This window comes from Gordionus sp. m RMFG-2023, chromosome 4 (genome assembly GCF_954871325.1).
Source record: "Gordionus sp. m RMFG-2023 chromosome 4, tfGorSpeb1-WG-v2, whole genome shotgun sequence".
Classification (NCBI taxonomy): Eukaryota; Metazoa; Nematomorpha; class Gordioida; order Chordodea; family Parachordodidae; genus Gordionus; species Gordionus sp. m RMFG-2023.
Window position 1 is genome coordinate 19,297,365 of NC_088778.1, and position 18,161 is coordinate 19,315,525.

Below are 18,161 nucleotides of genomic sequence, written 5' to 3' on the forward strand. Positions count from 1 at the left end.
GAATGACCTGATATAAAATGCCTCAAATTTTTAACACATAAGGAAATTAAAGTAATATTTTGTATTAAACTTGCTGCATATGGTAAAAGTAATAACAGGCGTAGCTAGGATTTTGCAAACTAAGGAAGGAGAAAAATTATCGGGGTTTCGTTCTCAGTGAGAAAAAATTCATGCTTTTGCCTGTAAATCATAATAAAATCTTACTGGTTTTTTTCCAACAATAGCTTGTTCTAAACGAAAAACTTGGGTGACGTGGTCAGGATCTGATTTTAATTCTTCTTTTTTAATTCTCTCAAATATTCCCACAAGTATTTCCTTCGAAATATCATAACCGTTATCTAAACCTTTATACTTATGAAAAATGTAAAAGCATAGTTTGAGTTTTACCTTTAAGATTTTTTACAAATTCATTCATTTTCATTCTTTTTTGAGATTTCATACTATAGTTATGGAGATCAGTATTCAACATAATTGTTGCAAATGCTAATATAAATAGCGTATCTTGTGATTTTAGTTTTGACATAAAATTTTGGTTGCAATCTTTGTAGCGCTGACTGAACATCTAAAATAAATTATATACAGCTTTAATATGACCGTCTATTAATTTCTTTTCACAAACTTTTTTTTCTTACAAAAAAAAGAGTTAAAAATAAAATTGAATTACATGAATGATTTAGGATGATAATCGTTAGGTAGTGGCAATCAGTAATTTGTAAAATTGCATAATTTTAATAATCCGGGCCTTAAACAATGAACCTGGACTGCCATAAAAAATTTTATATTTTATCAACAGTTAAATTTAATTTTCCTAAATATTTAGTTAATAGTCCAAATTGGCAATCGAAAAAACTCTAGATATGGGCAGGGCTTAAAAATTAAAAAAAAAATATTCTATAACCCTTTATCTAATAATACTCAGATTGAGCCAATTCGGGGTTACTTATATTTTAAATAATTAAAATTTACATTTACCGTAAAAAATAGATTAAGGTGTAAATTAAATATATTTTCCTTAATTGCTAGAATTAATATTACTTAAAGCAATATTTTATCTTGATTTCAAATATATTATTCATAAAATCGAAGACATTTTGCTAAGTGAAATTGATTTTCTCATTATTTTTTTTTGCTAAATTTCTCAGAAGGTATACTAAATTGTCAGGAATTTTTTCTATTTAAGGTGTTTTTTAAATTTGATTTTCTTATTTAACCTACATTATTTATGAATTTTTGAGTACTATGAAATTAATCATCGTTAAAGCAAGGTCCTCGGTTCTAGGTCACAAGAAGGGGGAGACTTTCCCTAAAAAAAATGTATCGACCATTGTATCAAAATAAAAATTTTTTTTGAATGCTATTAAGTTAGGTCCTCATGTCTTCATGGGAAGGGGGGCTAAAAACCTTTCTAAAAAAATATAATATTCATAAAACAAATGATTTAGTTTCTAAAATAGGCACTTGTAACCAGTAATTTTGCTAGGAAGGGGCCAATTTATTTTTATAAAATTTATAATATACATATTCTTAAAATCAATAGTAAAACTATTTAATTTATTAACATTTTATATATTTTTCTGAGCGATTCATTTTTTAATCTGATTCAGTTTTATATCTGAGCTAATATAAATTTTTTTGAGTATTTCTGTTTTTTATATGAGCATCCAGTATTTATTTCTAAGCAGAAATTATTTAATCTCAGTGTTTAAGGATTTTTTCTAAACATTTCACTTTTAATTCTGAGTGATTAACTAGAAGCTATTAACATTTTCAGAACTTCGACTAGACTAATAAAAATAATTGCACAATTTGTTTCACAGGTTTCTAAAGTTTTTTTGCGTGCTGACCTCTAAATAATATGATACAAAGGACTGAATAATATAAGCTATATAAAATTGTAAATTTGATATTGAGTAATAAAAAATAATTTTACATATAAAAAAATTTACAATATTTTAATAATCCTTACACAATATTTTAGTTCTTACAATATTTTAATAATCTTTACACAATATTTTAATTCTTACACAAATTAATATTTTGATTCCTACACAAATTAATATTTTAATATTCCTTACATAATATTTTAATTCTTACACAAATTAATAGCTTATTTCTCTAAATGTTTCAACTCTCATTTTGGTTTTTACAATATACTTTATTTTTTACAAAATTTTTTTTTTTTAAACTTTTATTTTTCCTTTTTATTTTCCAATTCAAAAAATAAAGAAAATAAAAATAATAATTTATTTATTCCAACGATCGATAATCAGATAAATTAAACATCTATAATAATATCTTTATAATCTGATAAATAAAACATCTATAATAATATCGATCTAAATTAAAAAAAATTTATAATAATAACGATCTACAATTTGATAAATACAATGTTTATAATAATATACTCTATAGCAGGCGCGTAACCAATGGGGGGGAAAGGGGGAAATTCCCCCCCATCGCAAATTTGACTAATTTTATAAATATCATTTTAAGCTAATAAAAATTTTACCCCCGCCCCCCAGATTCCCCCCCCCCCACCAATCAAAATTTTACAAATATTTGAATATCAATTTTCCAACATATTATTCAAAAATATTAATAAAATGGAAAAATATTTAGATCAAACGATAATTTATAAATAAGGCTGAGCATGAAAAAAAGTAATGTGTCGTTAGCAGCGATATCATTATTGAATTCAATTGATCAATTAGAGTTTATCATTGCTGCTAGTTGCATCAATAAATTATTTTTAGCTCACTACTTTGTAGAAATTTACAAAAACCAAATTTAGATTTGGTTCTTGATTTGGCGGAACATTGGAAAATATACATGAACAGGTAGATACAATAAGAATGAATGACGTTGAATCGAAGGCTAAATTTTATGATATAATACTAATTAAACCTCGTCTAGCACCTAGGCCATTATTGAGATGAAAATAAATATTGGCTCAACTGAAGAATATTATAAAATATCCATTTTCATCCCATTCTTAGATACTTTTTTATAGCAAATAAAAGTACGGGTTTTAGATAAAAAACAAGTCTTTAGCAATCTTCAAGTTTTATTACCCAAAGATCCTTCTTCATTTTCTAAGGCCACTATTGGTAAAATTAAATATTTAGAAAAATTTTATTCCTATGAGATTGATAATGAAATAAATTTAATCAGTGAATTCGAATTGTGGTATAAATATTTATACGTTTAGCTATTTTACCTGAGCATGCTATTGATGTGCTCAATCGGTGTAAAGAAACCTTGGCTCAATTTCCTAATATTTCGAAGTTGTTTTATATTCTTGCATGTTTGCCTATTACAACATGTACGAATGAAAGGACTTTTTCCAACTTGAGAAGGTTGAAAACATATTTACGAAGTACTGAATCTCGGCTAAATGGGTTAGCTCTGTTAAATATACACAGAGATTTGGTTCCAAAGACAAACGAAATAATTAAAAATCTTGTATTTGATAAGAAGTTAAAAAAAACTTGTTAATTTAATTATTTTCTAGTCAATATTTTTAACTACTATTAATATTTTCAATAAAAAAAAATTATATTCTACTTATATTGTATGAGAATTTAAGCTGAGGCTAGTTTTTAAAGCAAATTTTAAAAAAAATGACATTACACTTTATTTCAACTTTACACATAAATAAACCTTTACATTTAAAAAAACTTTATTAAATATAATATACCTAACTTGAAATAATAAAAAAGAGGCTTGTAATATCCTATCCATAAGCACGAATTAGTAAATAATAGTTAAAAATAGAAATATAATTATAGCTAAATAAGACCCGGCCTTCGGCCGGGGGAAAGCTGGGTAAAAAGGGTTTGGGGGCGAAGTCCCCAAAAAATTTTTCCCCCCCTATAAGAAAATCCTGGATACGCCACTGCTCATAGCTTACAATAACTACCTTCTTTGAAGAATTCACATCATATTCTCCCCTAAAAGACTTCGTCCATTTCTGTATCGGTCATCTCAAGATTAGCCTTCAATCTGTACAGGATTACCATTTCCCATTTGACTCCTTCCTCCGAGATAGCGGTTTCTGGTCTTTTTTCCTTCAGCGCCGACCGTACGGATTATTTTGCCTTAATGGTCTCTCAGCGATTTCGGGTATCTAGTGGGAAATGGTAATGCTGTACAAATTGAACTGGCTAATCTCGAGATGACCGATACAGAAATGAACGAATTCCTGAGGGGAGAATAGGATGTGAATTCTTCAAAGAGGTAGTTATTGTAAGCTATAGAGTATATTATTATAAACATTGTATTTATCAAATTGTAGATCGTTATTATTATAGACATTTTTTTAATATAGAGCGATATTATTCTAGATGTTTAATTTATCAGATTATAGATCGATTTATTATAATGTTTATTTATCATATTAATAAACATTATTATTATAGATGTTTTTTTATCTGATTATCGATCGTTTTGTAATAAATAAATTATTTTTATTTTCTTTAAAAAAAAGTTTTTTTTATTAATATATTCATTATATTATTTTTTTGAATTTGAAAAATTAAAAGGAAAAATAAAAGTTAAAAAAATAAATATTGTGTCAAAAATATTAGAATATTGTAACCAAAATAAAAGTTGAAACATGTAGAGAAATAAACTATTAATTTGTTTAAGAAATAAACTATTAATTTGTGCAGGAATCAAAATATTAATTTGTGTAAGAATTATTGTGTAAGGAATATTAAAATATTAATTTATTTAAGAATTAAAATATTGTGTAAGGATTATTAAAATATTGTAAGAACTAAAAAATAGGTTAGTTTTATTATTGGCATGAATTGGGTTGGGTTTCTTGCGAATAAAAGTATGGTATCTTTTGGAAATTTATCCACAATTGTTTATCTTCAAATCGTTTTTGGTAATTTACTAAATATTGATTGGATTTCAGACAGGAGTATACGCTAGTCATTCTTGCTAAATGATAATTTTCCCATGCCACATTTCGGATGATTTAATAATTGATTTTCTAAAGAATTTATAATTCCATTGATTGTACACACACATTTTTTAAACCTTTTCCTATGCTTGCTGGGCATTGTTGTAAAACGAGATATAGAATGAGTCGAAGGAATAATAATTTATCATAATCAAATATATAACGCGAAGGCCACGATTGGGAGGAAGATAATCTTTGCGATTAAAAAACGAGCTCTTATATATAAATATGCCTTGGGGTAAAGTACCCCCTTTTCAGTATAAATTTTTGACTAAAAAACCAATGGATATGCCTATCTCATTAGTCTTCTGATTAGCTCAGCACCTCTATGAACAATGATATTATCTTTTATAAATAAATTATAATATATTTTAATAACAAACTAGTCAAATTAGGCATGAAGCATCAGAAAAAAATCTTAGGATCTGCGGTAGCCGGTCTTTGAAAGATCGGTCAGCTTAGGTGCCGATTTCCTGAAAATAGTGGAACTCTCGGGGAAATTTTTTTAATAGGCAAGCTCGGGCATTAAAATTTTGATATATTTTTTGAAATTCAAGCGTTATTTAATTTTTATTAATAACATGAAAATAAATTACAATATGCTTATTTATCTGTATAGTAAATCTATAATTAATAATATATGAAAATAAATTACAATAGTAAATCTATAATTAATATAGTAAATTCGCAAAAAATTATACAAGTTATTTATGATGATCTAATATCACAAATACACAATACAGATATCAAACACAATTTATTTATGAAACAGTGAATGTAGAAAGAAATAGATAACCATAAAGGATATAGTCTTAATTAGAATTCAATATTATTTTATAGATTGAGCGATCAAGTTCTATCAACAGATATGCATATAAAGTTGGACAAACAAAATTCGAACTACATGAAAATTATTATTTTTTATTAAAGTTTATATTTAACAGACTATAATATAAAAAAATGGTTTTAAGTAAAGGTGACCTAAATTTAAATTATAAGACAAGAAAAACATTATGGAGCCAAGAGGTTTTTGAAGTGCATCCTTGAATCGATATGTTGATTCTGTTGAAACACTCATATTGAACCGAGAAGACCGGCCTGGCATTGTATTTCGCAAACTTTTGGTGCATCGTCCCAAAGGGCTGCAGATAAATGTTCAAAAAAGAATCGATGCTAATAAGATTGTTTGTTTAGTAAGTTTGAAAAGCTGTTTACAGTAATTCCAAAGATAAATCTGGAAAATTATAGTGTGTACGTTGCAGTTTCAATGAGAAAAAAAACAAGTTGCAGCTAATCGATTGCTTATACAACATTTGACTCAAATTAATTTTAATGTTGATGTTTTTATGTTTTAGTGATAATTTTAATAAAAAATAATAAATATAAATTTTTATGTTGGAAAGTTCAAGATTTGTTTGTACAACTTTGAATGTGCATAACTTTGGACCCTGCATAGAATTTAATAAAATTCGCAGAAAACATTGATAATTTATCCCTCTCAATTAATAAAATTTTATTGAATTATATTGAGAAATAACAGATATATTACTAAAATGAAAATGTATCAGTTCAATTGGAACACAGTGTAGATATCAAAAATGTGAAGCCAGAAAATTTGTATTAAAAAATTTAACGGGCCGATGCAGATTTTTTGTAAAATTTAAGGGTCGGACAGGGCCTTATATTTTAAGCTGAAACAGGAAAATTTCTTAAAAAATTATAAAGAGCAGGACAGGGCAAAAAATTTAACGGACCGGGTCAGATTTACAGATCTCTACTTTATATACTATATTATATAAATTAAATTTATATTTTTAACATCAATTTTATTGATTAAAAACCTAAAAATACTTTTGGCATACATGAAAAAAAAATGTTATACTTCCATAATTTTTTCGATTATTTGGGCTTCTCCGGATATATGAAAATGACTCAAAAATTTTCGCAAGGCAGCATCAATATTCATATCAGAGAAATCCATTTTAAGTAGTATATATCTAGGCAAGGGTAATAAATATATATCATATATTAGTGGTCATACCTTAAAATCATGATGTTAGAAGGATCTTGAATATTTCCTAAATATTCTCCAACCTTTTGTTTAGATAATCCCTTACGATTTAATAAAAAGACTGCAATTTTCGAAGGATCATTTTCTAAAAAACCTTCCTGCATAAGTAACTTTAGGCCGATTTCTGGTTTCCTAAATAAATTATATATTGTAGCACTATTTTAAATAAGTGATCTTTTGGTTACCAGGAACAAATTGGTAATAAAATTTTTTTATTTATAGCTCCGTCGGTTATGCAGAGCCTAAAAATAATACAGCACTTTTTTGCATAATTATATTAGCTATCACGTTCTTCCAAAAGTTCATACAAACTTTATATTAATTCAATTTCAAACCAATATATCAAATTTAATGAAAAAATATGGTGTAATGGTTTTAATATAAAGTCTTTTTTCAAGACAGGTTCTCATTTTGACTTTTAACCAATACAGACTCTATAATTATTTTTAATATTCAGCAAGGTCAGATTAATCAACTTTAATATATTAGTCTCTTTATGTTATCCAAATCTTCAAAATCTAAGCAAAATAAGAATTCTCTTTTTGAATTTTATGATTTTACAATCTTTATAGATATTTTTTTATCTTTTCTGTTTACTTAGATATAAAATATTAGTTTTATTTTTAAAGAAGATAGTAATCTGATCTATAAGACTATTATATTAGAAAATTATATCGATGTGCATTATGAAATTATAATTAGGAGGTATATAAAAAAATGTGACAGGAATCTTTATGAAACTTATTATATATAATATTAGATGTTATATATAATGTACATTTCAGGTTATATATCTGAGTTCCGATAAAGAAACCATAATTTTCTAAAGAAATAATTTTTTTTTAAAATGAGATTCGCTTTTATTATTTAAACAACTTAAGAATCTTTCAAAAAAATTAACTCGGTAAATTTAATAAAAAAAAATCTGAGAAAATTAAAAATAATTAGTGAGAAAATGAGAAAAATCAGTATTTTTTATCTTGATTGGAAAAAATTATAAGCATTTCAGAATATTTGTTAAAATATACTTTTAATGGCATACAGCACATTTAAAATTTATGTTGGGAAGGGAGATGGGGGGGGGGGAATATTTGCGGCAAAAACTTGAACCAAAATGCCCCCTCCGTACGTACAACAAGAGTGAGAGAGATCGGAAAGGCTAATTTATTTTCTATCACATTAGATAAAGGTTACATGCTTACTTAATAGACAATAAGTAATAAAATATCCTTTTAAAACAGTTGTGTTTATGATTTAATGGGTAGGCCATTCCACATCAAATCAATCATTTTAAAACCCGACCATCTCAGATTTTTCTAAAATTTGGTATATAAGTTAAGGAAGTGTTGTAATTGACGAATCCAAAATATTAGCCCCTTACTCTACTAGAACCGAATATATAAGGTTCAAAGTGGCTCTGCTTGGTCATTTTTCGAAAAAAAATGATATTTTTAAATTGGGATAACTTTAATGTTAGATGCACTATATATATTATTATGGCTCATTTTATAGCCCTAAATAAACTCTTCCACGTATTTAAATGAAATTAATAAATTTTTTTTAAATTGCGGTCAAAAATTTGTAATTAATTTTTTTAAATGTTAGTACAAATTTTTTTTCCCAAATTCCAGATATTTTGTAAAGAGTACCAAGAACTGTTCATATAAAAATTTTCAGAGTGTTAAAAAAATGGTTAAGTAGGAAAAATGCTTTAAATAAGAATTCCGCTTGATAGCCTTAATAATTTTATATAACTTAAAATTTAATTTTTGAAAATATAAGTCAATCTACCTCTTTTTTTATATTCCATGATTAATATTTGATAAATAAAATCGCATTTTGGCACAAAAATAAAATTTCCGCTATATAACGCAAGTAATTTAAAATAGATAAAAACCTCATTTTTGTAAAATCATTAGATGTTTTTATTTATTCGATAATATTTATAGTATTATTAATTCATAGTATACTTATAATATAGAAGCTTAGTTATATTGATTTCCTTAAATTTAATTTGTATATGGCCATTTCGGATTCTTCACGAATTAAATTATAAGTTCTTCCTGTAGTGGTCAAAAGGTTGACGACAGGGATATCATTTTTTGGAAGAATAAAAATATCAGGTATTGAAGGAAAATAAAAGGAATTAGAAGGTCCATTAGGCTGTAAAAATATTACCTTTACGTTTACCTCATCAGGACTAATAATCGGTATATTGGCCACCCACCATTCATTATCATAAGAACAAGTTACATACCCTTTTATACCATTGGTATTCTCCCCTACTCTATTTTAAATATTTTGTAGTGTGGTTTGAACAGCACTGGAATATTTTTTCGTAATTATTTGTGAACAGGATAAACTCCATGAATTTTTTGGTTTCAGGAATGAGCTTTTGAAAACCTTTTAAAAATTCTTTCTCTTCTTGTTATTCTTCATGATTGGAATAAGAAAAATGAATATTTTTTATATTTTCCTCAGCGAATTTGAAGAAATGGCAAAGAAATTTTATTTGATTTTCATAAGGTCGTTGTAAACTGGCCCGTGCAGCCAAGCGTTTCACAGTTCCCTTATTCCATCGCAAGCACTTTTCCCATGCGCAGTAGCAAAGAAATGCCATTCTGCTGGGGACGCCTTTATTTAACAGCAATAAATGGTGCTAGGCTGTGTCAAGTATCAAAAAAATTTAATCGCGCAATTTGCGCAAATCTAGCGAAAAAAAAAATATAAGCCATTTTTAATGGAAAATTAAAATTTTGGCCTAAATCATTTTTTGGTATTTATAGAAATTTGAAAAAATCATTTAGGTCAACATTTTAATTTTCCATTAAAAATGGCTTATATTTTTTTTTCGCTAGATTTGCGCAAATTGCGCGATTAAATTTTTTTGATACTTTGGACACAGCCTTATATAAAGTTATTTTATTTTTTTATTCAACACGCTTGTTTTTTTTTCTTTAACAAATAAATATTAAAAAAAAGTTGTTTATTATTTCTTTTTATAATAATTTTTTTTTACGTATTTTTTTTATCGGTAACTAACGGTATCTCGGGGAAATTTTCGATATTATTATTTTTTTTATTGTTTTCTTTTAAATATTTTTTTTATTATTTTTTTTTATTAATTTTTTTTATTTTTTTTTATTTATATTCATAATATACTAGAGAATTAAGATTTTTTCTTGAAATTTTCAATTATTTAAGATTCTATTTAAGATTTATTCTTAAAATTTTCAATTATTTAAGATTCATTTAAAATTTTTCAAATACTAGATATTTAAGATTTTTTTCTTAAAATTTAAATTTTCTAAAACTATATAATCATAATATACTAGAGAATTAAGATTTTTTCTTGAAATTTTCAATTATTTAAGATTCATTCTAAAAATTTTCAATTTAATTTAAAATTTTGAATCAAATACTAAATATTTAAGATAAAAATATAATCATAATATACTAGAGAATTAAGATTTTTTCTTGAAATTTTCAATCAAATTCTAGATAAATAACCAATTTATTTGAATAAACACTGATAATATAGTTATATATATAATTTTTTTTCTTAAAATTTTCAATCAAATTCTAGATAATTAACCAATTTATTTCAATAAACAATGATAATATAGATATATATAATTTTAAGGAAAAACAAAAATAGTTTTATACATAATTATATCATTTAAAAATTTTATCGGTAAAAATAAGATATATATTATAATTATGGTCTTTTAAAAAAGCTATAATTAAAAATAACAACAATAAATAAAAATAAATTAAAAATAAATAAAAAATAAATTTATAAAAAAAGATGAAAAATTTCCCCGAGATACCGTTAGTTACCTTTTTATCTAATGGAAAAAATATTGATGCTTTTATTATTTAATATATTTTTTAAATATTAAAAAAATAAATTTTTTTTACGTATTTTTTTTATCTAATGGAAAAAATGGTAATTTTTAAATTGATGCTTTTATTATTTAATATATTTTTATTTAATAGGAATTAAGATATAATTTAGAACTAAAAGATTTTTCTACATTAGAACAGTTTATGAGTAATTATGAGAAGAATACCTTTTAAAATTATTATATTTAAAACATATTCCAATAGTATGGACCACAATTTATAACCCAGATTGAAATTTTTCAAATATATTAGCACATGCATATCTTAGAAATATTCATGAAAAGTTATTAATCTAATAATTGTTAAAAATTTTTTATAGATGTTGAGGAATTTAACATTATTCCCAAACAATAGGGCCAATTAATGGGATAATTGAATGTCTTATTTAATCACGAATTAAGTTTTTATTATAATCTTTTGATACTATTAAAAATGTAATATTTCATTATATAAATAACCTTCATGCAATTTTGTCATAATATTCGTTTAATAAATTTAAAAAAATTAATGTTAATAAAGTAAAACAACCTATATATCCTGGCAGGGGAGACCGGGGATGGTTGGGACACTTTTCGTTCAAACCTTAATAATTTTAATTAATCTGAATATTTAAAACATCTTCTGAATCCCAGAAGTATAGGCTATTTGAAATAATTAATATATATTTTATGAAGATTATATTTTTTTAGAAAATTGAATTTAAAAAAAAAAATTTGTTTTGTCCCAACTATGACAGACTCTGTGTACGTTGGGACACACATATGTGATAGTTGGGACACTCGTGAAATAGAGGTCTAAATAAATTTAAAAATTTAAAATCAGTAATCCAGTAAGACTAGAGACTATGACACATATGATTTTATTGATAATATTGTAATTCATAATCAATAATTATATAAAAAAAAATTTAGCAAAATTTAGGAAATTTATTTTGGGGAAAAAAAAATTGTAAAGAAAAAAATGTAAAAAATATATTTTTTTAATCATAAACATAGCGAAAGATAAGTATTTAATTATTCATTATTCACAATACTAAATTAATAATAAAATTGTTTATAAAATGAGCTAAAATGGCGTGTCCCAACTATACTATGACCAACTATGACCGAGCCCACTAACTTTATAAATATCATCCAAAATCATATTAATTCATGTTTATTGATTCTGAAAGTTTGCCAGATTGGAAAATAGGGTTTAGGCTTTCCTAAAATCTATTTATTATGATTTTTGAAGCTTTATTTATAAATATAAACGATAAAGTTTGCAAATATTTTTTATTACTTTTGGTATGCCATAACACCTATTCTTCTGTAAAAATTAAAATACTAAATATTTTTTAGCCAATCATGTATGACAAAATTATTTATGTTAAGCTCAAATTTCCAGTCTTATAAAATAATAGCTCAAATTATAATTAGAATGTCCTAACGTTCCCCTGTACTCAATGTACCCCGGTCTCCCCTACACCAGACTTGTTACGCTTTCCATATTTATATAGATGCATAGCCTAAGCTTAATGTTCTAAGATTTATAAATACAATTTTTTATTTTAATCATGTAAGGTGAATGTAATATCAAAATTTACTAAATAATATTTATTCAGTTAGATATTTTATATATAAAAGTAAAATATTTTTGTTAGCTTATTAAGACATGGTGACAGATTTCTCAATCAAATCCCAAATATGGTATTATTTTTTTACATAACACAAAAATAAATTGGCTGAAAGATACTAAAATAAATTGCAAGGGACTTGTGAAAAACATGAACATCAATGGCTACAATTCTTATGCCATTGAATTAAAATCCAGGAAAGGCTTCAAATTTTGATCTCTTCAATAAATTGTTTCAAATAATTCTTAATTTTATAACTTTGCTAATTATGTTACCCCTATTTCCATTAGATAAAAAAAAATTATTTTTTTTAATATTTAAAAAATATATTAAATAATAAAAGCATCAATATTTTTTCCATTAGATAAAAAGAATACGTAAAAAAAAATTTATTAAAAAAAAATAATAAACAACTTTTTTTTAATATTTATTTGTTAAAGAAAAAAAACAAGCGTGTTGAATAAAAAAATAAAATAACTTTATATGACACCATTTATTGCTGTTAAATAAAGGCGTCCTTCTGCTGGGATAACGAAGTCAATCTGATGATAACACAAATTTTTTTCCTGTTTTTATATTTGGCCGCAGACCCATCGGAATAATATAAATGTATTTATGCTCTGATAAAAAGTAATCTTTTAGAAAGTTTATTAATTTTTTTTGAAATAAATGAAATAGCAGGCATTATGTTCCAGCGACTCAGATATAGCAACATAATTTATATGATTAAATGAATTATTAACTTTGTAATATATTGCAGAGGGATGCAGGGGTGACCTGCGAAGTATGTGGTAACTCTGTACTTCTACTTATTTTTGTTGTAGTTTTGTATTTTTGTTATATATATATGATATATATGTCGTATTGGGATTCGGAATCCGTGGGAATTCGGAATCTCATGATTTTAAATCCTTTAATGAGAGCGATTTTAAAATGTTTAAAGTTCGATTTAACCGGAAATGTATTCTAGCATGGGTAGAGTACCCAAACTGTAAATTTCAAACAATTTTGCCATGAATTTTAGAACTACTTCTAATTTATATTAATTTTTATTTGAATTTTTCATATATATTAAAAAATACTAAAATGTCTAACGCTGAAATTGGCTGAAATTTATAGGGTAAATACTCTACACATGCTGGAATACAATTCCTGTAAAATCAAATTTTTAAAATCCAAAAATCCCCCTTAGTAAATGATTTAAAATTGAGATATTCCGAATCCCCACGAATTCCGAAACCCCATACGACATATATAAATGTCGTATTGGGATATGGAATCATGTGGGATTCAGAATTACAACGTGGTGTTTCGAGATTGAATCCCCACGTTTTATTCGGAATCTTTAAAATAATTTAAATAATATTCCGAATCCCCATGTATATTTTTTAAAACTTTTAAATTATATTTTTTTTCTACCTTTTTTGCCATCTGGCTGGCACCAGAAAATTTCATTTTTTAGAGATATTTTATTTTCTGTTTTTGTAAATTTATATAAAATAAAATCATAAACATTTTTCATATGAATATAAATATATATTTTTAAAAAATCCGAATTATAAAAAATTATTTATTGCAACTCATTTTGCAATTGCATAACAATGTTTTTCCATAGTTTATGATATTCCGGGATGCTCCTAAATATTTTTAGCTGTATAAATAAAAAATTAATATATTGTATGTACATCAATTAATTTGAGGAGTATATATAGGTTATTATAAAAATAACTTAAATTACCTAGGATTGATATATCTTTGTTGGGAACTTAAAAATCATTTAATTAGAGGCAATAAATGGTGTTTAAATTCTTCCAGCACACGTTCCTACCCATATTTTGTTCAATTTTTATTACTTTTCCTTCTAAATTATTAGGACAGATATTAGTTCTAACTGTCCTATGAATGGTAATAACATGTGATCACCTAATATAAAGTAATTTTGTTCAATTATTTGAGAATAAATTAAGTTTTGATGCCCACGATTTTTTAAATATGAAATAAAAGAATGGGCCCTTATTAAAATATTAGAATGCTTCCCAATATTATTGGTAGCACAACTATTTTTCTATGTAATTTTATAGCCAACATTTTTTGAACAATGACTATTAGTAGACCTGTGCGCCGACGAAACTATCGGCGGCCGGCACAATTTTTAAAAAATCTAATCGACGGCCGGCGGCGCGCCGATTTTTAGCCGCCATCAATAAAATCGGCGTAAATCGGCACAGTTATAAATTTTTAATTGCTTATTAATTTTTTTTAAAAAAATAAATAAATAAACACTATTCTACAGATATCTCGCTTTATTTTTTAATATTCATATAATAGAAAACTTATTATATCCAAAATCGATTTCGTAGTTTTATAATTATCATACATAAAAATTATTTTATTTAAATTTTCGGGACATAATGATGATCTCCTTGAATTTAACGTCAATCCAGCGGTAGAGAAAACTTTCACTAGGTGTGCTAGTCGCCGGAATGCAAAGAATTTTTTTGTCGAGTCTGGAAAGATTGGGAAGTTCACTCTTCTTTTCTCCCCAGAAATTTAGAATGTCCATATCTCGTGAATGTCGCTTTCCAAGAAAACTGTGGCACTCTTGTTCTAAGTCACCATCATAATTTATATTTGTTGAATGTTTATTTGCTAATTTTGTCAAATAATTTGAATTTAATAATTCCTTTTCATCCTAATTAGCTATATTTACTACCTGATTATCATCATTCTCTATAAGTTTAAGATGTTTTATTATAAATTCTGAAGCTGTGCAATTTTGCTCTATTAAATACTTTGACACAATTGTCAACTTTTAAAATCTTGGATCTAAAAGAGAGGCCAATACCTAGATAATTTTAAATAAAAAATAAAAGAATATACTTAAATAATATTACTTGCAGATTACAAACCGGAAATCGTAACGCAAGTTTTTTTTAGCATATTTTCCTTAAGTGAAATAATTTCAGAACTATCACTATCATTTACTATTAAATGTGTTTCAATATCACTTCTAAAAAGTAACGCCAAGTTTAAAGTAGGCCCTTTCTGTACTGAAAGAAATTCGACAGTTTCTTTAAATTTTGAAAGAAATGCTAATACTTCTTCTACCAGATCAGATGCATAATTTGAGAAAGTGTTTCCCAATTCTTTTCAAAACATTATTAATTAAATTCTTATTTAATCTAGATATGCTTTCTAGCATAATTAATATACTATGCCAATGTGTTGGGACATTTAATTTTAAGGTTTTCATATGCGTGGAATTATTATTATTATTATCATTGGAATTGCCAATTTGAAAAGGGGTACCCGGGCAGTGTTGTTAAAATAGCGCGCTACTTTTTTCAGTAGCGGTAGCTTTAGCTGGCTACTTTTTTTAGTAAATAATGATAGCGGTAGCTCGCTACTAATTTAGAAAGTAGCGAAGTAGTTCAATTTTACATAATAAATACATCTAAAAATTATTAAAATATATTTTTATTAAATCGAAAATTATAATACTTTTATTTAATTTAATATTTAAATTTATATTTAAATGTATATTTAAAAATATACATTATAAATCTAGTTATCATATAAATCTAGTTATTAAAAATGTGTGGGATTGTTGAATATAGTGAAATTTCTTTGGAAAATGAGAAAAATATAGATTATCCTTTCCCAAAATTCAAAAAATACTTTAATCTTGAAGAAAAAATTACTACTGGATATCGGTTTCAATGCAAGAAAATTTTGCCAAACACTAGTAGAGTCTTTGCTAAAAGGCATTGAGAAAAGGTCAAAACATTATTTTTATTTTCTATTATACAATTATATAAAATGAATGATTTATTGCTTGATTTAATATATTATTAATTACCTTGTGTATAATAATTGTATTTTAAAAATCTTTATTTACCATAATTTAATGTTATTTTAATATTTTTTTATAAATGAATCTAAATCTCAGATAAATTTAAATTTTGAAAATTAAAAAGGTATTCTTCTTATTTTATAATTAATACAATCGTTTTATATAAGTTAGATTTCCAGATCTGTATGATGATAATGTAATAGCTGCTATCGTTCATCCCAGTTTTAAGTTAAATTGGCCATACATTAATTTGACTGAATCTAAAGGGCAACTTGATAGGCTGATGGTAACGTTAAAAAATGTCATGCCTAACCACGATATTAATACTATAGCAAGATCAAAACCGCAGCCTTCCATAGACGATTTTTTTGAAATAAATAATAATAATATTATTGAACCTCTAGATGCCTTTTTTAAATCTAAAAATAGTCATTTAAATATCTTTGATGATTTTTTTCATATAAAAAGTGTGTTTATTCAATTTAATACTGCGTTACCCTCAAGTGCTTGTGCTGAACGATTATTTAGTATGGCAAAGCTTATACTTTCTGATCGTCGAGTACAAAATGTTATTATTAAAGGGCAATATTAAATAAATTATATGTATATATATGTAACAAATTATAGTCATGTTTTTATGCCAATATTTTATTTGTGGAAATAAAGTTATGTAAAAAATATTTTAAAAAAAACCAAAATAGCGTAAAAAGTAGCTTTAGCTAGTAGCTAATAGCGCGCTATTTTTTCTATAAAATAGTGGTAGCGATAGCGCGCTACTTTTAAAAGTAGCGTTTAACAACACTGTACCCGGGTATGGATCAATGCTCTCAAGATCTAACATGTCTGATGTTAAATTGTACTTAGAAATTTTCTTTGATATTCCTAGAATTCAAATTTAACCTTTGCAGTTTTATATCTTAGAGCAGTAATAATTTCTCTAATTCTTTTGCAAAGAATTTCCAGACTATGGATTTTTAATTATCCAGAGTTAGGATACTAAAATTATTTAAAGAATAATTAAATGTAGATACATCCATTTTAAAAATATGTAAAATTATGGTAACTTTTGGAATTTTAGATTTTTGATTGATTGAATTCAATGACGTCAATATAATTAGGATTTTAAAATAGTTGAAAATAAATCAAAATCCTGATTGACATTAAAAAATTACAAGAGATGTTGACCAATTATTAGAATAAAAAGGTATAAAATATGAAAGAAATTTCAGCACCGGCCGTGCGCCGCCGACATGAAAATCGGCGGCGCGCCGGCGTGATTTTCTAAACGGCGGCGTTTTCGGCGTGATTTTCTTAAACGGCGGCGTTTTCGGCGTAACCAACGGCCGGCCGGCGCACAGGTCTAACTATTAGTAATATTATGGAAATTTGAAAGCGCGAATCTTTGTTTGAAACCTTTGCTATTTTAGTAGTGACATAATTTTCCTCATTGGTAAGCAATAAAAAAAGTGATGGCTTATCTGTAAATATATATAAATTTAATATCTCTTCTTTCCATAATCGTTAAAAATATAATTACATTCTCTTAATATCAAGGAAAATCGCTATCGACATTTAATTATTTTAAAATTATTTAGCTTTTAATGATTTTTTATATAAAAAAAAGATCGCCCTCGACTCTGCCTAATTTTTAAAAAATCTTACCTTTAAAATGGAGTTAATATTTTTCCAGCCTGACCCAGTATTAATTTGTTAATTTTTATTATTTTATGACATTATTTGGATTTTT

General features: G+C 25.5%; 1 protein-coding gene across 2 annotated transcripts in view; it reads right to left on the reverse strand.

Moving 5' to 3' along the window:
- The window catches only part of LOC135928256 (IQ motif and SEC7 domain-containing protein 1-like), a 35,362-nt gene that overhangs the window by 7,742 nt on the left and 9,459 nt on the right, over positions 1-18,161 (reverse strand). Inside the window, exons 1-5 of one of the 2 annotated variants that reach the window (XM_065464665.1) lie at positions 9,011-9,801; positions 7,011-7,172; positions 6,852-6,966; positions 388-562; positions 205-344 (exon numbers count right to left, since the gene is read on the reverse strand). In XM_065464665.1, coding sequence (XP_065320737.1) covers positions 205-344; positions 388-562; positions 6,852-6,966; positions 7,011-7,144 — 564 coding nt within the window. In that variant the 5' untranslated portion in view covers positions 7,145-7,172; positions 9,011-9,801. Of the gene's footprint in view, positions 1-204; positions 345-387; positions 563-6,851; positions 6,967-7,010; positions 7,173-9,010; positions 9,802-18,161 lie in introns of those variants that run through there. The other variant, XM_065464666.1, reaches the window with a different exon arrangement.